This window comes from Neomonachus schauinslandi, chromosome 13 (genome assembly GCF_002201575.2).
Source record: "Neomonachus schauinslandi chromosome 13, ASM220157v2, whole genome shotgun sequence".
Classification (NCBI taxonomy): domain Eukaryota; kingdom Metazoa; phylum Chordata; class Mammalia; order Carnivora; family Phocidae; genus Neomonachus; species Neomonachus schauinslandi.
The window spans coordinates 81,404,078-81,429,018 of record NC_058415.1 but is presented as its reverse complement, the minus strand read 5'-3'; the positions used below and the strand labels follow the sequence as shown (position 1 = coordinate 81,429,018).

At 41.1% G+C, this 24,941-nt stretch overlaps 2 protein-coding genes across 2 annotated transcripts in view; one reads left to right on the top strand and one right to left on the bottom strand.

The window, feature by feature from the left end:
- Window positions 1-737: 737 nt before the first annotated feature.
- LOC110581682 (olfactory receptor 1L1-like) lies at window positions 738-1,685 on the top strand. Its single transcript, XM_021691595.1, has one exon. The coding sequence runs from the start codon at window positions 738-740 to the stop codon at window positions 1,683-1,685; it is 948 nt and encodes a 315-aa protein (XP_021547270.1).
- Window positions 1,686-19,430: 17,745 nt separating this feature from the next.
- PTGS1 (prostaglandin-endoperoxide synthase 1) overlaps window positions 19,431-24,941 on the bottom strand; it is a 30,099-nt gene continuing 24,588 nt past the window's right edge. Inside the window, exon 12 of the mRNA XM_021691153.1 lies at window positions 19,431-19,451. The gene's annotated coding sequence lies outside the window, so the exon portion shown is untranslated. The remainder of the gene's footprint in view (window positions 19,452-24,941) is intronic.

Genomic DNA, 24,941 nt, shown 5'->3' with positions numbered 1-24,941 from the left:
CCCGCATCGGGCTCCCTGCTCGGCGGGGAGCCGAGTCTGCTTCTCCCTCTGACCCTCCTCCCTCTCCTGCTCTCTGTCTCTCATTCTCTCTCTCTCAAATAAATAAATAAAATCTTTAAAAAAATAAAAAAAAAATAAAATAAAATAAAATAAAAAAAAAAAAGAACAGGAATCAAGAATGACTCATCTTCCTAATCTCAGTGTTGGGTTCCCAATGAGCATTTAATTCAACAGTGTTGAATAATTGTGAAGGCACAAATCCCCGATGTCTAAGAGTGTTTGAATAAATAGGTTCATATATAATAGAGGTTTTTTGTCAGCTTTTAATGAAATGTTGGCTCTGAAAGGGTGACTATAAACACTGTGCACCTAGTTGGCACTCATCTTACTTACCTGATTCACTTAGGTGTTCGGTTTTTTTGTTTATTTGCTTTGTTTGCAAGGATAGTAGAGAGATGAGCCTCAACCTGACATACCTGAATAAATATTTATGGGGACCTAGAGAAATATGCATCACTTAGGTCCACCTGGGATTATTTCTGAAAGGAAATACTCTCTCTGATATCCCTGCATTTAACACAGGTTAAACTTTTGTATTGTTCAACTTCTTGTGGACTGCGGAAGGGAAGACAGAATCATGGACGATTTATAGGAATCCTAGGAGAGATAGGAATAAATTGAAACTTGTTGAATTGAAAATTCTAGGATTTTCCATATTCATTGGCACATGCAGGATTATGGAGAGGGTCAACCAAACCAGCAGTGTCTCCGAGTTCATCCTCCTGGGACTGTCCTCCCAGCCAGAGGACCAGAAGCCACTCTTTGCCCTGTTCTTCATCATGTACATGGTCACACTGGTGGGAAACCTGCTCATCATCCTGGCCATCCGCTCTGACACTCAGCTCCAGACACCTATGTATTTTTTCCTCAGCATCTTATTCTCCATTGATGTTTGCTACACAACAACCATCGTTCCCAAGATGCTGGTGAGCTTTCTGTCAGAGAAGAAGTCCATCTCCTATGCTGAGTGTATGACCCAGATATATTTCTTCTTGGCTTTCGCCAACACAGAAAGCTACCTCCTGGCGGCCATGGCCATTGACCGTTTTGTGTCCATCTGTGACCCCTTCCACTATGTCACCATCATGAGCCACCGCCACTGTGTCTTGCTGCTGGTCTTCTCCTGCTCCATCTCTGACCTCCATTCCCTCTTACTAGTTCTCCTGATAAATCGTCTCACCTTCTGTGACTCCAATGTTATCCCCCACTTCCTCTGTGACATCAACCCTCTGCTGAAATTGTCCTGTTCCTCCACACTCGTCGATGACATTGTAATTAACACAGAAGGATTGATAACCCTGGTGACCCCCTTTATGTGCGTTATCATCTCTTACTTCCAGATCCTCATTGCTGTTCTTAAGATCCCCTCAGCTGCTGGGAAACATAAAGCTTTCTCTACCTGTGGCTCCCACCTCACCGTGGTGACCCTCTTTTATGGAAGTATTATTTACGTTTATTTCCGACCCCTGTCCAGCTACACCATCAAGGACAGGGTGGCAACAGTCATCTACAAGATTCTGTCCTCCATGCTGAACCCTTTTATCTACAGCCTGAGGAACAAAGACATGAAGCAGGGCGTGAGGAAGCTGATGGGCAGGAGGAGGTCCCAGGCAGCACCTTCGTGAGCACACTCAGGAGTGAGTCTTCTCCTTTGAACCCTCATTTCTGCTGATTCCTGGTAAACATATCAAGCCACTAGAGGTTAGCATACCTAAGCCAAGCGTTCATGGGAAATTGTGTAAGTGACCAGACTAGAATATTGTGCCCATTCTTATATATTCATAATATCTTATATTTATCTTATAGTGTAATAATATATATATACATACATATAAATGTGTGTGTGTGTGTGTATCCACCAATCAAAGCCACCCCATCAGGGCCCATTTCTTTACACTCATTTCTCATTCCCACTCCCATTTCCTTTTCCTATTCACTCCTTTCAAATGTAGCTGAAAACTTATTAATTTTTCTTGACCAAATTTCTCCCGGTTCAATAACTCTGAGTTCCCAGTATCCTTATGTAATTTAAGAAACATCTTCAATTAGATGTGGTACATATATGAAATGGAATGTTACTCAGCCATCAAAAAGAATGAAATCTTGCCATTTGTACAATGTGGATGGAGCTAGAGAGTATTATGCTAAGCAAAATAAGTCAGAGAAAGACAAATACCATATGATTTCACTCATATGTGGAATTGAAGAAACAAAATGAACAAGCAAAGAGAAATGTAGAGAGAGAGGCAAACCAAGAAACAGACTCTTAACTATGGAGAACAAACTGACGGTTACCAGAGGGGAGGTGGGGGGGGATGGGGGAAATAGGTGATAGGGATTAAGGAGGGCACTTGTGATGAGCACTAGGTGTCGTAGGGAAGTGTTGAATCACTACGTTGTACACCTGAAACTAATGTTACACTTGATTTTAACTGGAATTTAAATAAAAACTTTTAAAAAAGAAACATCTTCAATTTGGTATTCAATTTGCAGCAATTTCAGTGTCCCTGAAATTACTTAAAGTAGTTTTGTGTGTGTGTGTGTGTGTAGGTACATGCACATGTTGTCTTCCCTATAAGATTAGGACCTCCCCAACAGCAGAGACCGTTTTTGCACACCAGACAGAGAATAGATGATGTCTCCTCCATTTTGGGAATCTCTCTTAGCACAATATCCTAGGTCCTGAACACAGTGTAGAATCAAGAGTTGGCCCTAAGGAGCTGGTTGACTTAGCAACTTAGGTCCAGCAGTCCAGGTGACCTGGTCTAATTCTGTGTGTCTTCCCTGGCATTCTTCCCTTTGTCTTCTGACAGCTTTTGGTCCATCCCCTCTTCCTGAGCATCTTTTTGGTGTCATTCACCCTGGAAGTGTCTGTATTTTTGACATCATCACTAACCATCAGTCTATTTTCTAAAGTGAGAAGACCATTTCTCTGTAATGAGGTTTATTGTGAGTGGCTTTTGAAGATAGAACTAGACCCAATATTTGTAAGAATTGGGAAAGTAATTCCCGACACAGTATAGGGAAGAAATTCAAAAGTCAGAGTTATTGAAAAGTGACATCCACCCTCACTGGAGAAGGGTCTTGCAAAGACAGCTCATATATCAGACTGGAGTTGAGCTAGATGATATTCAAGGTCACTTCCAATTCAGAGAAATTATTTAATATTAAAGAGTTTCAGATTCCTCATTTTCAAAACTGACAACAGTAGTATTTTATAATAAGGTGTATGTCCAAGTAAGACTGACTCTAGAAAATATCCTAGCTTTAGATATTTTGTTATAATTTTATTAGGCTATAGGGCTTAAAAGAAATGTCACACTCTCGGTTATCTTGGGAAGATATTATTCCAGTGCCAACAAATGAACATTTGAATGGGTTAGAAAATTTGTTATTATAAGTGACCATCTAATGAGAGACGATGGACTCTGAAAAACAAACTGAGGGTTCTAGAGGGGAGGAGGGTTGGAGGATGGGTTAGCCTGGTGATGGGTATTGAGGAGGGCATGTTCTGCATGGAGCACTGGGTGTTATGCACAAACAATGAATCATGGAACACTACATCTAAAACTAATGATGGAATGTATGAGGATTAACATAACAATAAAAAAATTAAAAAAAAAAATAAGTGACCATCTAAGAGTAGAAAGGTTAAGCGTCATTGCCTGAGTCAACACTTCTTTCCTAATCTCAATCTTTTCTTCCACGTAAAGAGAGTTTAGTTAATGTACCACCTCACTTTCTTTTTCACCCTATTTCTCTTTCTGCCCCAGGGAAGTTGAGTGTCTTATCTGACTGGTAAATGTGAGAAGCTTATGTTTGGCATGTATCAAAGCAAAAATGGCACCAGCCAAAGTCAAACAGGGAAGGAAGGCTTTATTCAAGGCTTTCGTAGTAGGAGGAGAGAGCAGAACTCAGTCTGAAAGGAAGGGTGGCGGGTTTGTAAGCTCTGGGCTGAGGTAGAGGAAAAGTACTAGAGGACGTTAGGGGAGTCATACACCATCTGTGTTTGCTAACTGGCTTTATCCAAAGGGAAAATAAACTTCCCGTTTCTTGGTGACAGAAGGCAGTTTTGCAACTTGGCGCAAGGCACCAAGACATTGGGAGATGGGGTACTATCTTCTTTCATGATGACAGTTCAGAGGGATGGCTCCAGGTCCTTGAGAGATAATCCTGGGTTGCGAAACTTGCAAGAGGCTTTTAAAAAGATTTATTAGCTCATAGAGTCAGAGAAAGAATTTACAGCTACAAATTTTCTATGAAAAGGAAGGTCAGGGCCCCAGAGTCAGGAAGAAGGCTACCATTGAGTCAAGCTGAGGGCAATGGTGAGACCATCTTGGTCACCTGCTTGGCTCAGTCCTCACCTGCAGGGGGAAGAAATTCCGTGCTTCTCTGAGCCTGTGGATGAGACAACCTCATTTTCCCTCTCTTCCCTCCTGACCTTTGTCAGTATAAAGGTGGCCTCTGCCTGCCACCTCCTCATCCTATGTCTCAGGCCTCCTCAGAGAACCCCACAATCACATCCAGTTTCGGAGAGCTTCTTGCAGATTGTTCCTTGAGACAGAAACAGTTTCCCAAGCCTGTCTGTTTGGTGCTGGTCTCAGCCAATCAATAGCAATGCTATCAACTAGAAATATCTGTGACACTCACCTGGGCCCCAGTGAGCTTCCCATAGACTTCCCCTGTTTCCAAACCAGTGTTATGACTGGACCAACGCTTGTGGTCCTTATTATGATTGCAAGACACCTTTCAGCAACAATCATCAGGAAACACTGAAAAAATAAAGGCTTATTACTTACAAGACCTGGAAATCACACAGCACTCCTGGGGCCCACAGCAAGGCAGCAGGCAGAGAGTGAAAGACAAAGAGAAACACAGGGCTGGGGTTCTGCTTTCATTGGGGCAGAGGGAGGGGGCCTAGGGCTTCAGTGGGCTCACTCTTGGTTGGTGAATTAAAAACATAAGAGCAGGAATTTAAAGCAAGGGAAGAGAAAAGACAAGTGGCCCAAATGGCCCGTTTATCGAAATCAACCAAGACATCTAAAACGAAGGAGCCTCCGCCCTGTCTCTTTATCTGGTCCTGTGGCTGACAGTATGTTTATCTGAAGTGGATGTTTCTTTGAAATGGGTGTCAAGGTGATCCAATCTTAAGTCACGCACTTGCTCCAAAAACAGAAAAAAAAAAAACAAAAACCCATCAGGGCTTACGTTACACTCCCTCAAGGGGCTTCTCAAAGCCCAGCTACCCAGGCAACGAACTTTCTCAGTTGTTTACTAGAACCCTATTTCAATTCTAGAATATGCATTTTGGCCTGAGGTTCTGGTAATTTATTAAATTTCTAGTCATGTGTTCAGATATATTTTTAAAAATTCTAATGATGCCTTTTGAAACTCTTAGTTGTTCATGATCTGTGCGTTGCAGGCTCTCTGGAGAGTTATCTATATTAGCCACTCATCCTTTCTTCTGAATTGTAAAAACTGATTATAGATGGCTGAGCACAGGGGGGCTGTGGGACAAGACACATGTGAGGGGAAAACCTTGTCCTTCTAGGGGTCTTCACAGCCATTTCAGCTCTGACCCCGAGGCATGACAAGGCCTCTGTCTCAGGGATGTGGGGCGTGAAATGTTTTTGTCCCAGTTGAGACAGGAAGCCCCTGTCCTGGTGAGAGTTCCTAGGGGAATTTGGGGCTGTGCCTTCCTTGTAAGGTGGTCTCTGTCGTGTCATTCTCTTTTTTTTTTTTAAGATTTTATTTATTTATTTGAGAGAGAAAGAATGAGACAGAGAGAGCAGGAGAGGGAGGAGGGTCAGAGGGAGAAGCAGACTCCCTGCGGAGTGGGGAGCCCGATGCGGGACTCAATCCTGGGACTCCAGAATCATGACCTGAGCCGAAGGCAGTCGCCCAACCGACTGAGCCACCCAGGCGCCCTGTGGTGTCATTCTCTTTCAGCTTTCTTGAACCATCAGTAAAATGTCATGCACAGGTGTAGCCTTTTTTTTACTGTGCTCTGGCCACCTAGGAAAGCTTCCATACCCATGGAGATGGAGCAGGATACAGCCGAGTTTCCTTCCTTCCGGCCAGACGGGAGGTAGCAGCAAAAGTCTCGGGTCAGATGCCTCCGTGCTGCAAACCCACAAGGGGCAGCCTCATGACTTGGAGGCCTGAGCACAAGAGCACGTCCCTATTTGACAAGGCAGTTCCTGGGGAAACTCTCAGAAAGATCTAGAAAACAGAGAAATGCAGCCTTCGGGGTCCCATCCCCGACCAGCTGACCCAGACTAGAATCTCCAGAAAGAGGCCCAGGGATTTTAACAGACTTCTCAGGTGATCTGAGGCAACAGACTCTGTACTATGTTGTGCAACAGCATTTAGGAATGACCCCTCCATGCCAGGATGTGTCCAGCTACATGCACCAGGAGAGAGACTCTGTAAGAGACAGGAAATAGAATGTGCCGGAGTTGAGCAGCTTTAACTCCACACTAATTGCCCCAACAGGCCCCTGATTGCTGTTACCATGTATCATCAGTAGACCTGGGGACAAGTATCAGCACCCTGGTGACATTTCCAGCTCCTTCTCCCACTTCCCTTCCCAAACCTACTGACTACATTGTGATTCCTTCTCCTCTGATTTGCTCTTTACCTCTACCCACCTCCCACTAGGCCTATTCGTTTGTAGCGCGAAATGCCCAAAGACCACACTCTATTATACCCCAAAGAAAGATGGGTCTTTATAAAGGCCATGACCCATCATTAAAGTCAAATTATATTTAACATCTGCTCTTTCAGAAGGAAGAAAAATGTATAAATCATTTTAGAAAGATCGTTTACAAAAAGACGGTTTATGCTCACCCTCAGGAATAATTAGGAAAACACATATCAAAACCACAGTGAGATGATATTTCACACGCAACAGATTGGCAAGGAAAAAAAAAATATGTCTGGCAATCCTGAGTGTGGGTCAGTATAGGGAACAATGAATGACTTTGACAGTGCCCATAGGAGAATAATTTACCTTACTTTGGAGAACAATTTGGCATGTTTCCTCCATACTAAAACTGAATATGTACATACCAGGGAAACACCAATTGGCTCATGGTACAGAATAGTTTTACTGCCCTAAAAATGCTCTGTATTTCCCCTATTCATCTCCTCCCTTTACCAAACAAACAAAACCTGCAACCACTGATCTTTGTAAGTTTCTCTATAGTTTTGCTTTTTCCAGAAAGTCATATAGTTATAATCATAGAGTATGTAGCCTTTTCAGACTGGCTTCTTTCCCTTAGCAATGTGTATCTAAGGTTCCTCTTTCTCTTTTCATGACTTGATAATTCATTTCTTTTTTTTTTTTTAAGATTTTATTTATTTATTTGACAGAGAGAGACAGTGAGAGAGGGAACACAAGCAGGCAGAGTGGGAGAGGGAGAAGCAGGCCGCTGAGCAGAGAGCCCGATGCGGGGCTCCATCCCAGGACCCTGCGATCATGACCTGAGCCGAAGGCAGACGCTTAACGACTGAGCCACCCAGGCGCCCCTTGATAATTCATTTCTTTTTGTTACTCAATAATAGTCCATTGTATGGATGTACCGAAGTTTGTTTATCCACTCAACTACTGGTAGTTTCCATTTGGGGCAATTATGAATAAAGCTGCTCTAAACATTCACGTGTAAGAAGTTTTTGTTTTAAGGGGCGCCTGGGTGGCTCAGTCGTTAAGCGTCTGCCTTCGGCTCAGGTCATGAACCCAGGGTCCTGGGATCAAGTCCCACATCAGGCTCCCTGCTCGGCGGGAAGCCTGCTTCTCCCTCTCCCACTCCCCCTGCTTGTGTTCCCTCTCTCGCTGTGTCTCTCTCTGTCAAATAAATTAAAAAAAAAAAAAAAAGAAGAAGAAGTTTTTGTTTTAAATTGTCAAAAACTAGAAACGGCTCAACTGTCCATCAGCAGACAAATGGATATAAAAATTGTGGTATATCTATTTATAGGAAATATTCAGGATCTTATCTTACTATGATTGTGAATGGGATCATTTCTTCCACTTAAATCCATACCCATTGTACAATGTGAGGCAGTTTCAAGCCCTTATATAGCAAGTAGACTGAAACTTACTGAAAGCAAGCTGGCCTTGCTTTATAAAGCTGGAGGTGAGCCACCTAGGGATTAGCTGAGATCTGGCCTCTGTGAAATCATGCACCAAGTTCATGCCTTGGATAATGTAGTGACTGAATGCTTACGTCCTCGCAGAATTCATATGTTGAAATCCGATCGGATTTCATTGGGGTACCCCAATGTGATGGTATTTGGAGGTGGAGCCTTGGGAGGTGATTAGGTCATGAGGGTGAAACCCTCTTTTTTTTTTTTTTTAGATTTTATTTATTTATTTGAGAGAGAATGAGAGACAGAGGGAGCATGAGAGGGGGGAGGGTGAAAGGGAGAAGCAGACTCCCCACTGAGCAGGGATCAGTGGGGAGTCTGATGCGGGACTCGGTTCTGGGACTCCAGGATCATGACCTGAGCCAAAGGCAGTCGCTTAACCAACTGAGCCACCCAGGCGCCTGAGGGTGAAACCCTCTTGAATGGGATTAGTGCCCTTATGAAAGAGCCCAGAGAATTCCCTTGCCCCTTCTACCATGTGGGGATACAACAAAGAGACAGCCATCTGTGAACCAAGAAGCCAGCCTTTGATCTTGGACTTCCCAGCCTCCAGAACTATGAGAAATAAATGTTTGTTGTTTAAGCCATCCAGGCTATGGTACTTTTGTTATAGCAGCCCAGATGGACTAAGACAGGTAATTATCTCTACAATATATTCAAGTACAATATTTCTGTCGAGGCTGAAAAGAGACTGAAAAGCTGAGAGAGACACCCACACACACTGGAGAACCATGAAAGCTTCATCATGGACCAACACTGGTCTACAAGCTAATATCTGAGAAGCACTGGTGTGGAATACACTGGAACCTGGGAGGTAGTTTAAAATTTAAGTAGTCCTGGGCACCTGGGTGGCTCAGATGGTTCAGCATCTGCCTTCAGCTCAGGTCATGATCCCAGGGTCCTGGGATTGAGTCCCGCATCGGGCTCCCTGCCCTGCTTCTCCCTCTGCCTCTCTGTCTCTGTCTCTTATGAATAAATAAATAAAATCTTTTTTTTAAAAATGAAATTTGGGGCACCTGGGTGGCTCAGTTGTTAAGCGTCTGCCTTCGGCTCAGGTAATGATCCCGGGGTCCTGGGATCGAGGCCCGCATTGGGCTCCCTGCTCTGAGGGAAGCCTACTTCTCCCTCTCCCACTCTCCCTGCTTGTGTTCCCTCTCTCGCTGTGTCTCTCCCTGTCAAATAAATAAATAAAATCTTTTAAAAAAATTTTAAAAATTAAAAAAAATTAAAAAATGAAATTTAAGTAGTCCAAGGTTGAGATTTACTTGGGTCCTAGAGTATATCTGGTGGGTGCTACCTCAGCTCACCTGGAAGCAGATGTCTGATAGCATTCTTTTGTAAGCACAAGTCCTTGTTATGTCCCTCAGCTAAAAAAAGGGATAATAATAATAATAACTATCATTTATTGAACACTTACTCTGTACTAGTTATTGTGTTAAATACTTTACATGTATTATCTTATTTAGTTTCCACAAGAACCCAAAAAGGTAAATACTACTATTATCCCCTGACACCTGGTCCACTGTTTTATAACTTGTTTATGGCCACATGGTTACTATAGTTAGGGAGTTGAGCTTTGGAACATCTGTCTGACCCCAAGCCCGGGTCTCAGTACTACAATGTGTTACTTGATCGCCAACTCTGAATAGGACTCACCAATACTCAAGTTATTATTAAACACCAGCCATATCTCAGGCACCAACCAGGGGATACTATTGAGAGCTCACTGACACTTAGTGTCATTTTTAAATTTTAAAGGAAAAATCATTCAGGGAAGCTTGCTCAGAGGATATGCAGCCCATCCAGACTTCCCTCCAAATCTAAAATTAGGCTCTTGCCAGCCTGGATCACTGGAGACCTGAATATCTAGACAGTATTATTTTTGCCTCCAAATTATTGCCTATGTGAATTTTTATGCACCAGTGTAACTTGCCAAAAGCCGATTTTGAGGCTGAATGAAAGAAAGCCCATGCAATGTGTCTGTTCTTAGAATACAGATGTTAGTATTTCACGTAAGCAACTGGCTTATTTTTATCTTTGGTCACTGTGAACTCGGTGACTGACCAGAAGCTTGGAGCCAAAAGTGAGGCCTTCCCCTGACAAGAGTCATTGCAATCTGTGTTTTCACAGTCATCCCTGGCCCAATTTTATGTCCCCACCCTTGTTTATTCCTTCTTTGATTGCATCTCACATCATTTTCAGTTTATCCTGTCTTGTATTTTATATATTCTTCAAACCTGCCTTACGCTCTTCAGAAAGAAGACTTGGTATAAATAATAAATAAGTTTAAATCAGAGAAGGAAATCCACCAAAATGTAGAAACAATGGCTATCTCTGGGTAGCAGAAGTATAGATTTTTAAAATTTGCTTCTTCATAAAAGGTCCCGATTCTGACCATAAACATTATTTCTTTTATAAATACAAATATATATTTTTACATATACACTATAAATTACATGTAAATTATAGATTGTATATATATTGCAGACAAAATGTAAAATTCTATTTATTTTTTGTTTTTAATAGCGGTAACAGTATTGTCCATTAATAGAGGTTGAAGGTGAAGATGGGGACATTTGAGAGGAAGGGAACTATGATAGTAAATTTTTTGTGTTAACTTGCCTGAGCCCTGGTACCCAGATATTTGATCTAACATTGTTCTGGATGTTTCTATGAAGGCATTTTTTGGATGAGATTAACATTTAGATCAGTGGACTTCGGGTAAAGTAGATTATCCTCCATAGTGTGGGTGGGTCTCATCCAATCAGTTGAGGATATTAATAAAACAAAGACTGACCTCCCCAGAGCAAGAAGTCTGTCTGCAGACTGCCTTTGGACTTGAACTACAACTCTTCCCTCAGTCTCCAGCCTTAGCCAATTCCTTTTAAACAAACGAATAAATAAATCATACAGATGGCAAATAAGCACATGAAAAGACGTTCAGCATTATTAGTCATTCAGGAAATGCAAATTAAAACCACAAGGAGATATCAATACACATCCATTAAAGTGGCTAAAATTGAAAACACTATCAATACCAAGTTCTGGTAAGGGGATCATCTGGAAATCTTATCCATTGCAAAATGGAACAGCCACTTTCTATTTTGTCAGCTACTTAAATGGTTTCACAGTTACTTAAAACATTTAACATACACCTACTATACAACCTGGTAATCCCAGTCCTAGGTATTTCCCCAAGAGAAATGAAACATGTTTACACAAGGAACCGGAGCAGCCTTACAGTAGCCAAAAATTGGAGACATTCTAGTGAGTGATGAATAGATAAACAAGTGGTACCTCTATTCATGGAATATCATGAATATTACTCAGCAGTACAAAGGAATGACCTACTGATATGGGCAACAATTTGGATGAATCTCAAAGCAGGATGCAAAGTGAAAAAAGCTAAACAAACAAAAAGGCTACATATTGTGTAATTTTGTTTATCTGACATTCAGGAAAAGGAAACGGAAAATGAGATCAGTGTTTGCCTAGAACCAGGAGTGGGAGAAGAGTAATCACTACAGAAGGGCAGGAGAGAAACTTACAGGGTGATGGAAATGTTCTGTGTCTTGGTTGTAATTATCACATAACTAGCATACATTTGTCAAAACTCATCCAACAGAATACTAATATGGATACATTTTATTATGCATAAATTGTATTTTATGTATCATAAAACCTGACTTTAAAAAACACAACACTTTGTAGAAAATAAAGGTAGTTATATTTTAGGCCTTGGGCTAGGGGGATGTTTCTTAAATAAGATCAAAATGCATTGACAACAAAATATTGATAAAACTGGCTCATCATTAAAACCAAAACCTTTGCAATGATCTACAAGGTCCTATGTGAACTGGCCCTCTGACCTCTCTGGCCTCATTTCCTGCCTCTCTGTGCTCATTCAGTCCAGTCCACTTGCCCTTTTATTATTCCTCAAACACATCAGGCACATTTCTGCCTCAGGGCTTTCATCAATCCCGTCTGGCAATCATACGCCTCCTTCAATGCAAATAGATACCTCCTTCAATGCAAAGGAAATTACAAGGGATGACTGTGGCCATGCAAGGCCCACCCTCCAACCTGATGTCTCAATTCCAAGTGTAATTCCAGACCAGACCCAGTTAGTTATGCCCTGCTTGTCTGACTGGGAGGGGGGCAGATGAGGCTGAGAAAGAGCCTCTGTTCCTGCCACTTTGAGTCAGTAATAGCCAAAGGCTATGTTTCCAGTAAAAAGACTGATCCACTGAAAGACCAAGCTTAATTCCTAATCACAGCTCACTTAGAAGCCAAACTTTTAACCACAGATGTCAATTAAACCACAAAGAACTTCTCTAAGTGGCTAATTAGTGCCAAAGCCAGGTAGCCAGCAGATTCTCAAATGGAGTTTCTCTGGGGCTTTAGTTAACAAGTTTATAGAATAGACCAGATCCCACAGCGTCAGCTCCAAGAACACTGAAATTTTTCTGATATTTCATTACCAAAGCCTCATGGCTTCCCCAAGGGGTTACAGTCACTGATGCCATCATCAAAACATGGTCCCAGGGCGCCTGGGTGGCTCAGATGGTTAAGTGTCTGCCTTCGGCTCAGGTCATGATCCCAGGGTCCTGGGATCGAGTCCCGCATCGGGCTCTCTGCTCCTTGGGAGCCTGCTTCTCCCTCTGCCTCTCTCTCTCACTGTCTCTCATGAATAAATAAAATAAAAATCTTTAAAAAAAAAAAAAAAAACATGGTCCCAGCCCGGGTCTGGCCTAACTCCCCAGCCTCTTTTCTCTTCATGACCTATCATCACCCCATTCCCAGAATAACAGGGAGGTTTCATCTCTTATGCCACCACTATTTAATTAAGAGTAGCTGCCTGGAGTGCTAATTTGAGAATGATTCAAAACCTCTGCTCAATCCCAGTGAGAAACAATGCTCTGTGATAGATTGGCAATGTCTGCCATGGATATGGAAGGGGGAGATTGTAGCATGTAAGCTGTGTACTCACCATGCAGGCCCTATACTAAACTCTGAACCATGCTGCACCAAAGAACACTTAATGCTTTTTCACACCTCCATGTTTCCATGATTATAATATCTTTACTTCCATTCTCCACTTAGTTAATGCCTAGTTGCCATCCTTTGAGACCTGAGTTCTCCCTGATAGCTTTCCCTAAGCACTCTTCTTCCCCTTGGGTCCAAATGGGATTAATAATTCTCTTTGCTATATTCTCAACATCAGCTTATTGTTGCAAGTATTGCACTGATGTAGGTAATTGGTGTGCTGTGCAAGAATAACTTGCAGAGAGAAGTTCTTGGTTGATGGGCTGAGAAGACTGGCCACCAAGGAAAGTGGTAGTGACTTCCTGGTGGGAAGAGGAAAACAAAAAGCGTAGAGGGCTTTGTAGGGGGGGAAGGGAAGACATAAAATAGAACCTATAAGAAAAACCAAAATAAACAATTGAGAGATACTCCCAGTTAAAGATACCAGTGAGGGGCTAGTCAGAGAACAGCCAGGATATTGAAAGCAGAGTGAGTAATCAGGGAAGAGAAGAGCATGACCATATGCTTCTGGAAGTCCCTCAATAAAGGGAGAGGAAAATGATCCCAGATGGAAGTACAAAATGCTAAGAAGAAATAAAATGAGGTGGGAAGGGTAAAAATAGGAATACATTCAAATGAATTTCACCTGTTTAAATCAATAAGAAAGGTGTCTTATGAGGTTTAAAATACATGTAGAATTAAAATACTATATGGTAGTTAACTGAACATACTATAATAAATAAATAAATAAATAAATAAATAAATAAAATAAATAAATAATACATTACAATTATAACTCAAAAGTCAAGAAGGAGGAGCGCCTGGATGGTTCAGTCAGTTAAGCGTTCAACTATTGGTTTCCACTCAGGTCATGCGATTGAGCCCAGCATAGGGCTCCATGCTCAGCATGGAGTCTGCTTGGGATTCTCTCTCTCCCTCTCCTTCTGCCCCTCACCCCTGCTCACTCTCTGTCTCTCAAATAAATAAATAAATAATCTAAAAAAAGTCAAGCGGGAAGGACATAGAGTTCAAGTGTTTACACTTAAATGTAAACATTTACATTTACATAAAAAATGTTAATACATATTGGACTTTAAGGGACGTATATTGTAATGTTTAAGGTAAACACTAAGAGAATAGTTTAAAATCTGTAACTAACAAATGGGGTACCTGGCTGGCTCAGTTGGCAGAGCATGAGACTCTTGATCTCAGGGTTGTGAGTTTGAGCCCCACATTGGGCATAGAGATACTTAAAAAAATAAAATCTATAACTAACAAGCTAATCGAAGGACAAATATTAAATAATAAAAAATAATCCAAAGAAGACAAGAAGAGAGGGGGGAAAGGAAGAAAAAACATGAAGAACAAATAGAAAATAAATAGCAAGATGGTGGAGTTCTGATTTGCCATTATTGGCAATCATTATTGGCTTGTCTCAGACGGACCCTCCCATATTAATAATTATAAATTATTGGGAAGAAAGCTCTAGGGGAAGATATTTGTGTGAAGGCTTTAGAGTGTAAGCAAAAGCAGGTAGAAAATGGAAATTAACCTTGCAATAAAGGACCACACTGGGCGAGATTCATGTCACGTTAGCTTTTCTCCTGAGAGCACTCTCCCAATTGCACAAGGCAGGGTGGCTAAAGCTCAAACAAAAACCCAGTATGTCAATATCCAGAATGACAGAAGGAACATTACTACATGTACTACAGACATTAGAAGCATAATGAAGGAATATTATGAACAATTTTATGCTGATAAATTCAACAACCCATGGACAAATTCTTTGAAAGACACAAATTAGGAAAACAAACTCAAGGAAAAAAAAGAAAATCGAAATAATTCAAGGTATCTCTTAAAAATTAAATTCATAATTTAAAACCTCCCCCAAAACAAAACTTCTAAGACCAAATGGCTTCATTGGTAACTTCTCTCAAAAATTTAAAGAATAAATAATACCAACTTTATGAAACCTCTCTCAAAAAATAGAGGTTCCCAAACCACTTCCCAATCTACTCTATGAGACCAGCATTACCCTGAATCAAAAACCAAAGATATTAACAAGAAGAGAAATCTGCAGACCAATATCGCTCATGAACATAGACACAAAAATCCATTTTAAATATTATCAAATTGAATCCAACACTATATAAAAAAGATAAGGCTTCATGACCAAGGGTGGCTTCTCCCAGGAATGCAAAGTTGGTTCAGCATTTAAAAATCAACCGGGGCACCTGGGTGGCTCAATCATTAAGCATCTGCCTTCGGCTCAGGTCATGATATCAGGGTCCTGGAATCAAGCCCCACATCGGGCTCCCTGCTCTGCGGAAAGCCTGCTTCTCCCTCTCCCACTCCCTCTGCTTGTGTTCCCTCTCTCACTGTGTCTCTCTCTGTCAAATAAAATTTTTAAAAATTAATTAATTAATTAAAAAAATAAAAAATAAAAATCAATCAATGTTGGGAATGCAAACTGATGTTGCCACTCTGGAAAATAGTGTAGAGGTTCCTCAGAAAGTTAAAAATAGAATTACCATACAATACAGCAATTGCACTACTAGGTATTTACCCGAAGGATACAAAAATACAGATTCGAAGGGGTACGTGCACCCCAAAGTTTATAGCAGCATTATGAACAATAGCCAAACTAGGGAGAGAGCCCAAATGTCCAACAACGGATGAATGGATAAAGATGTGGTATAGGGGTGCCTGGGTGGCTCAGTTGGTTAAGCCTCCAACTCTTGGTTTTGGCTCAGGTCATGATCTCAGGGTCATGAGACTGAGTCCCACATTAGGTTCTGCACTCAGTGAAGAATCTGCTTGAGACTCTCTGCCTCTCCTTCTGCCCCTCCCCACTGCTCACTCTCTCTCTCTCAAATAAGTAAATAAAATCTTTAAAAAAGAGAGATGTGGTATAAACACACACACACACACACACACACACACACACACACACACACACACTAGAATATTACTCAGCCATCAAAAAGAATGAAACTTTGCCATTTGCAATGACATGGATGGAGCTAGAGTGTATTATGCTATGTGAAATAAGTCAGTCAGAGAAAGATAAATACCATATGGTTTCATATGCAGAATTTAAGAAACAAAACATGAACATAGGGGAAGGGAAGGAAAAATAATATAAAATGAAAATAGGGAGTCAAACCATAAGAAACTCTTAACTGTAGGAAACAAACTGAGGGTTGCTGGTGGGGCGGTGGATGGGGGGATGGGGTAATTGGGTGATGGGCATTAAGGAGGGCACTTGATGTAATGACCACTGGGTGTTTTATGCAGCTGATGAATCACTAAATTTTACCCCTGAAACTAATAATACAGTATATGCTACCTAAATTGAACTTAAATTTTTTTTAAAAAGCATCCAAAATCAATTGTATTTCTTTATATCTACTAGCAAAAAAAAAAAAAATCAAGCTATGCTTTTTTATTCTCCTAATGGTATTATATGATGGCAGAAATTCTTAATTTTGGGGCGCCTGGATGGCTCAGTCGGTTAAGCATCTGCCTTCGGCTCAGGTCATGATCTTGGAGTCCTGAGATCAATCCCCACATTGGGCTCCCTGCTCAGCGGGGAGTCTGCTTCTCCCTCTCCCACTCCCCCTGCTTGTGTTCCCTCTCTCGCTGTGTCTCTCTCTGTCAAACAAATAAATAAAATCTTAAAAAAAAAAAAAAGAAAATCTTAATTTTAATGCAGCCCAATTCACCAATCTTTGTCTTGTGGTTAATGCTTTTGATATTCTGGTTAAGATATTCTTATTCAAAGCTGTATTGATTTACTTTCCTTTTTACCTATGTATTTATTTATTTATTTCATTATGTTATGTTAATCACCATACATTACATCATTAGTTTTTGATGTAGCGTTCCATGATTCATTGTTTGTGCATAACACCCAGTGCTCCATGCAGAATGTGCCCTCCTCAATACCCACCACCAGGCTAACCCATCCTCCCACCCCCTCCCCTCTAGAACTCTCAGTTTGTTTCTCAGAGTCCATAGTCTCTTATGGTTTGTCTCCCTCTCCTATTCCCCCCCTTCATTTTTCCCTTCCTACTATCTTCTCTCTCTTTTTTTTTAACATGTAATGTATTATTTGTTTCAGAGTTACCTTTCCTTTTTAGATCTGCAGTCTACCTGGATTTTGTTTGGTGTGAGGGAGGGAAAATTTTTTATTTTTTCCATATGAATATTCAGTTGTATATTAGGCCCAATGTCATTTATCAAAAATACTGCCTTATTACCACTACTGTATAGAACTATCTTTGTCATGAATAAAACATATATGCATGGGGGAAAAGATCCAAGCAAATTAAATTTAAAAACAATTCCATTTACAATATCATCAAAAGCCTGAAATACTTCCTGGTTGAATTTAACAAAATCATAACAATGCTGAGAGAAATTAAAGAAGATCTAAATAAATGAAGAGATACATCATGTTTCTGAGTTGAAGGCTCTTAATAGATGTCAGTTCTTCTCAATTTGATCTCTAGATTCAACATGGTCCCTATCAAAAATCACAGCAGGTTTTTTAATAGAAATTGAGAAGATGATTCCAAGATTTGTATGGAAATATCAAGAACCTAGGAAAGCAAAAATAATCTTAGGAAGAAAAACAAAGGGGGAGGACTTGCACTAAACAATTTCAAGGCTTAATAAAAAGCTACATACTATAGGGGCGCCTGGGTGGCTCAGTTGGCTAAGCGACTGCCTTTGGCTCGGGTCATGATCCTGGAGTCCCGGGATCGAGTCCCCCATCGGGCTCCCTGCTCAGTGGGGGGTTGGCTTCTCCCTCTGACCCTCTTCCCTCTCGTGCTCTCTCTCTCTCATTCTCTCTCTCTCAAATAAATAAATAAAATCTTAAAAAAAAAAAAGCTACATACTATAAAGCTACACCTGGGTATAGTAGTGTGCTAAGGATAAGTAGATCAGTGAAACATGACAGAGAGTCCAGAAATAGAGCCACACACATGCAGTCACTTAATTCTTTACAAAGATGCCAGTGCAATTCATTAGAAGAAAGAATGGTCTATTCCACAAATGATGCTAGAGCAACTAGATGTCTAAATGTATGAAGTAAACCTTGATCCTATCTCACATGTTTCCCCAAAATTAAGTTAAAATGGATTTTAGACCTAAAATGTATAAAGCTTCTAGCAAAAAATAAGTCTTAATGACTTTGCAGTAAGTAAACTTTCTTGGATACAAAAACAACACAACAAAACAAAGGAAACCCCACTAATCATTAGGGAAAATTAAAAAAACATTTTTTTAAACCACTAATCATGAGGGCTTTATCAAAATGCTTAAATTACGTTCTTCAAAATTATATTAAGAAAATGAAAGGGCAGGCCACAGAGTAGGAGAAAATATTGCAACAGCTGTAACAATGGTAATAAGAAGACAAACAACACAATTAAAAGTGGCCAAAATATCTGAACAGGCACATCATAAAAGAAGATCTGCAAATGACCAGTGATCCTCAACATCATTAGGTGTCAGGGAAATGAAAATTAAAAGTACAGTAAGATACCACTTAATACCCACCAGGAGAGTGTCTGAAATTAAAAAAACAATTTGTAATAGCCAAGTATTGCAGAGGTTGCAAAACAACTGGAATCCTCATACATTGCTGATGAGAGCACGACATGGTACAACCACTTCAAAAAACTATTTAGCAGTTTCCTATAAAGCTAAATATACACTCACCATATGATCCAGAAATTCTTCTCCAGATATTTATCCAAAAAAAAAAACAAAGATGTACATCCACAAATGACTTGTACCAAATGTTCATAGTAGTTGTATTCATAATAGCCCAAACTAGAAACAATCCAAACGTCCATCAACAAGTCAAAGGATAAACAAATTGCTGTATATTTACACAATGGAATGGTATCCAGAATTAACAAAGAACAAACTATGATAAACACAGAAACATGGTTAACCCTACAAGACATTCCACTGAGAAAAGGAAGCAAGAAACAAGAGTACATACATATGATACCATTCATATGAAGTTCAAGAATAATAGTTCATGGGCGCCTGGGTGGCTCAGTTGGTTAAGCGACTGCCTTCGGCTCAGGTCGTGATCCTGGAGTCCCCGGATCGAGTCCCGCATCGGGCTCCCTGCTCGGCGGGGGGTCTGCTTCTCCCTCTCCCACTCCCCGTTTGTGTTCCCTCTCTCGTTGTGTCTTTCTCTGTCAAATAAATAAATAAAATCTTTTAAAAAAATAAAATAAAATAAAATAAAAAAAAGAATAATAGTTCATAAGAAAAGTTACCTCAAGATTAAAAAAAGAGTTCAAGCTATACACTTAAGATTTGTGGATTTAAATGTAGGTATACACAACTAATGAATCGTTGAACACTACATCAAAAACTAATCATGTACTATATGCTGGCTAACTGAACATAATAAAAAAAGAAAAAATAAGCAGAAAAAAATAAATGTGCCTCAATTATGTACTATAAAATAATTTTTAAACCACCATGCTGTTATGTCTTTGATGATTTATCTGTCCCCGTTCCATTAACAAGGTTATGCCCTTAGGTAGCCCTATAATTTTCCAAGTTTTACACTTTTTGAAGTCCATTCAGTGGTGAGATTCCCTATATTCTCCCTCACTTGACAGAAATTAGAAATGCCCAGACCAAGGAAATATTTGCAAATGTCTTATCAGATAAAGAGCTAGTACCCAAAATCAATAAAGAATTTATCAAACTCAACACCCAAAAAACAAAAAAATCCAGTCAAGAAATGGGCAGAAGACATGAACAGATATTTCTCCAAAGAAGACATACAGATGGCCAACGGACATGAAAAAAGGCTCAACAGCACTTGGCATCAGGGAAATACAAATCAAAACCACAATGAGAGGGCGCCTGGGTGGCTTAGTTGGTTAAGCGACTGCCTTCAGCTCAGGTCATGATCCCAGGGTCCTGGGATCGAGTCCCGCATCGGGTTCCCTGCTCTGCGGGGAGCCTGCTTCTCCCTCTCCCACTCCCCCTGCTTGTGTTCCCTCTCTCGCTGTGTCTCTCTCTGTCAAATAAATAAATAAAATCTTTAAAAAAAAAAAAAACCACAATGAGATACCACCTTACACCTGTCAGAATGGCTAAAATGAACAACTCAGGAAATGACAGATGTTGGCAAGGATGCGGAGAAAGGGGAACCTTCTTACACTGTTGGTGGGAATGCAAACTGGTGCTGCCACTCTGGAAAACAGTATGGAGGGTCCTCAAAAAGTTAAAAATAGCACTACCCTATGACCCAGCAATTGCACTAGTAGGTATTTATCCAAAGGATACAAACACAGTGATTCAAAAGGGCATATGCACCCCAATGTCCATAGCAGCAATGTCCACAATAGCCAAACTGTGGAAAGAGCCCAGATGTCCATTGACTGATGAATGGTTAAAGAAGAGGTGGTATGTATATACAATGGAATATTACTCAGCCATCAAAAAGAATGAAATCTTGCCATTTGCAACGACGTGGATGGAACTGGAGGGTATTATGCTAAGCGAAATAAGTCGGAGAAAGACAAATACCATATGATTTCACTCATATGTGGAATTTAAGAAACAAAACAGCTGAACATAGGGGAAGGGAAGGAAAAATAAGATGAAAATAGAAAGGGAGGCAAATCATAAGAGACTCTTAACTCTAGAAAACAAACTGAGGGTTGCTGGAGGGGAGGGTGTGGGGAATGGGGTACCTGGGTGACAGTCATTAAGGAGCGCATGTGATGTGATGAGCACTGGGTGTTGTATGCAACTGATGAATCACTAAATTCTACCTCTGAGGGGCCCCTGGATAGTTCAGTTGATTAAGCGGCTGCCTTCAGCTCGGGTCATGATCTCAGGCTCCTGGCATCGAGCCCTGCATGGGGCTCCCTGCTCAGCGGGAAGTCAGCTTCTCACTCTTCCTCTGCCCCTCCTCCTTGCTTGTGCACGCTCTCTCTCTCAAATAAATAAATAAAATATTTTTTAAAAATGCTACCTCTGAAACTAATAATGCAGCATATGTTAATTAAATTGTATTTCAATAAAAAAATATTGAATTAAGAAAAAAAGTGCCCAGACCAGCTAATGTGTAAGACACAGCTGCCATTTTGAATGTCAGCTACCAATTCAACTGTATTTATAAAGCAAGATATATAAAAATAACTCATTGGAGACACTTAGTTGGGGGAACTTGTGTTTATATCTTTCCAGATCAGCAGAGAGCTCACCTCTGATTTTTGTCTCGCTACATGATAAGGATGTTCAAACTCAGACCATGAGGAGAATGCCATCCAACAGTGACGATGCAGGGTTCCAGAGGGATGTGCAGAGCCAGGCCCTTAAATAAACCCGTGGGTGATGTGCCCGACGGCCACTGAGCTTCTCAAGGGCTTATGGAATTATTTAAGATTTGGAAGAAAGAATGTATTGTCCAAAATGTTAGAATAAAATGATAAAATTATAAATGTGTAATTAAATGTTTACACAATGTAATATGTTAATTAGTCAAGCAAAACCCACTTCAACATATACGTAAATTATATTAAATGTGGTATATGGATGCACTTTAGTATGTTTGGTATGATGTAGGATGAATTAGCCAAAATAGATTTGCCTTAATAGCACAAAGGCCAGGAAAATATTGCCTTGATTATGTGACATATTGTAACTTTTCTGTTAAGTCTGATAACCCCCACTTCATCTTTGTGCACAAACAGAAGACTGTGACTGCTTCTTTCATTTCTGGAACCACAAAAGAAGTCAGTCTACATGGTTCTGGGGACCAGGAGCCCAAGCTCTTGAAGACAAATCCCTAAATGACCAATGGACAAGAACCAGGCATCTGGCATTTGTTGGAACCACTTCATGAGACCCCTCAGCCTTGTATTCTGCTGCCCTTCATGCCATCTCAAGATCTGTGAGGGCGGGGCGCCTGGGTGGCTTAGTTGGTTAAGCATCTGCCTTTGGCTCAGGTCATGATCCCAGGGTCCTGGGACCGAGCCCCACATCGGGCTCCCTGCTCAGCGCTTCTCAGAGCTTCTCCCTCTGCCCCTCCCCTCAGCTGGTGCTCCCTCTCTGGCTCTCTCTCCCTCCCTCTCAAATAAATAAATAAAATCTTGGAAAAAAAAAAAAAGATCTGTGAGGGCAACTGATCCGGTGCCTTGGGCCACATTATTTGGGATAAAAGCAGCTATCCTCCAGCTACTTCCCTCAACCCAGCATCCTGGATCCTGGCAAATCCCCAAAGCCTAAGTCATTTGAATGTGTGCTGACCACATTTTTTGTTACCTCTGACCTTCAGAATGGAAAGAATATGGGTTTAGGAGTCACCCAGGCCTATGCCTTAGTCATCAATTATGAGGTTGGACACAGCCCTTGGCTGGAGGTTCTGGTCCAGGCTCTGCCATTTACAGGCTCTATGACCTCACAGTAATCGCCTCTCTGAACCCCATCATCTCATCTGGAAATGCAAGAAAGAACCCCAGTTTCCAGAGCTGCTTCCATGATAGTTAATAAGATATTGTGTGTGATGGCATTAGCACAAGGCCTGGCATGCAGCGAACGCTCAAAACACCGTCAGACAGAAAGCAGAGTAGTGGTGATCAGGGGCTAAGGGGCGTAGGGAAAGGGGAGGAATGGCTTAATGGGTGCAGGGTTCCCTTTTGGGATCATGAAAATGTCCTGGAACTAGATATTGGTGAAGGTGTACGACATTGTGAAGGCATTAAATGCCTCTCAATAGTACCCTTCAAAATGTCTAAAGTGGCGGCGCCTGGGTGGCTCAGTCGGTTAAGCATCTGACTCGTGATCTCAGCTCAGGTCTTGCTCTCAGCTCAGGTTTTGATCTCAGCTCAGGTCTTGATCTCAGGGTCGTGAGTTCAAGCCCCATGTTGGGCTCCACACTGGGTGTGAAGCCTACTTAAAAAAATAAAATAAAACTTCTAAAGTGATCAACCTTATGTTACATAGACCCCCTTCCTCACCCCATAGGGTGAGTGAGAAGGAAGAAGAAACTAGGATCTGTCTTGAGTCCCTCCCATGGAGGCAAGAACTGAGAACAAGACCAGAGCAGGCACTTGAGTATCCAGTGGTGGGGGAAGGGCAGAGCTCAGGATTGGAGCTGCACAACTGTGGCTGGAAGGGAGGGGTGGGGGCAGTCAGCAGTGATGGGGAGATAAATGGGCACAGCTCTTCAGACTTCAGGGAACCGGTTTTCAGTGATCATCATCGTGCTGTACAAAGTGCAAGTCATAGATCCAAAAAGAGATAACAAGCCTGGAAAAAGTGAGTTATGGGGAAAAGAAAGGAAACGTTGCCCATCTAAAGAGGAAGAGAATGACCAAGAGCCCACATGATGTGGTGCAGAGGTCTCCATCTGAGGCTTATTAACAGAATCATCTGGAAGTGTATTAACATCACCAGTGCCCACCACATCACTGCACCCTACACCCTCTATTCCCTCATCTCCACTGATTCTGGTTCTAGAGGTCTTGATGGGTCACATGGTGGAAAGGCCACACATCAGAACCTCACTGCTGCCTCCCAACCCTTTGCAGCTGTAGCAGTGTGGACAAGTCACCTTATTTCTCTGCGTCTCGGTGTCCTCCTTTGTGAAACAGGAAAATGTACTCGTGGGGCTAATAGTTAATGAAGTGGACAGGGAAAGTACATGCCACAGAGCAGGCTCTTAATTAATTTATATTTCCTTTCCCCTTCTCTGTTGGGGCATATCACACTAGTGAATCTATGTTCTCTTTCTATCAAGCTGTAAAGCAGAAGACACAGCAGGGCATTTTGAATAGAGAACAAGAACCATTTCCCATAATAAATGTGATAAAAGATGACATTTTAAATAGACATTTCGTTATAAGTTAAAATCTGCCACCGAGGCAGCTTTATTCATACTAGTCAAAAAATGCAAACAACCCCAGTGTCCATCAACAGTAGACTAGATAAATCCTTTGTGGTACACATGACTTCAAAGCAATTTAAAAAATATCAAACTGCTTATAGACACAACAACATGGATGTCAACAGAAATTTTGAGCAAAAGAAACCAGACACACACAAAAATACATACTTGTATGACTCTATTCAAATGAAATTTAGAAGCAGACGAAACTAACCAGTGGGGATGGAAGTCAGAAGAGTGGTTACATTTTGTAGGTTTTTGACCAGGAAAGGGCACAAAAGAGGCTATAGTGCTGCAAATGTTCTGTGTCTTGGATTTTTGGTGGTTGCTTGAGTTTATGTAAAAATTCATTGAGGTATGCACTTAAGATTAGCGCACTTTGTTGTATGTATGTTATACTCCCAGGTGACAGGGGCGGGGGGGGGTGGGGCAGGAGAGAACCCACCACAGAAGTCCACAGGAATGTATTGCCATGTTGTCCTAAAACCCAAAATACCAAGCGCGAAGTTGTGCTTCGGGGGTTCAAAAGTGGGTTCAAAAGTCCTTTTGACCAAAAGTAGAAAGATTGAGAGAGGAAAAAAAAAATTGTTTTTTTGACCCAACCTGGGAGGAAACCAACTCTGAATGAATGAAACACGAATAACAACTAAAATCAAGATCATGAGGCAAGCGTTTTATTGGAGTTCCCTCAAGAGTGCTCTATAAAAGTGTCACTGAAGTTTTAATATTCTTTACTGTCATTCACACAAAGCTATTTTAAAGTCCATTT

Excerpts from the sequence above, each read along its gene's own strand:
- LOC110581682 (XM_021691595.1), top strand. The coding sequence starts at position 738 with ATGGAGAGGGTCAACCAAACCAGCAGTGTCTCCGAGTTCATCCTCCTG.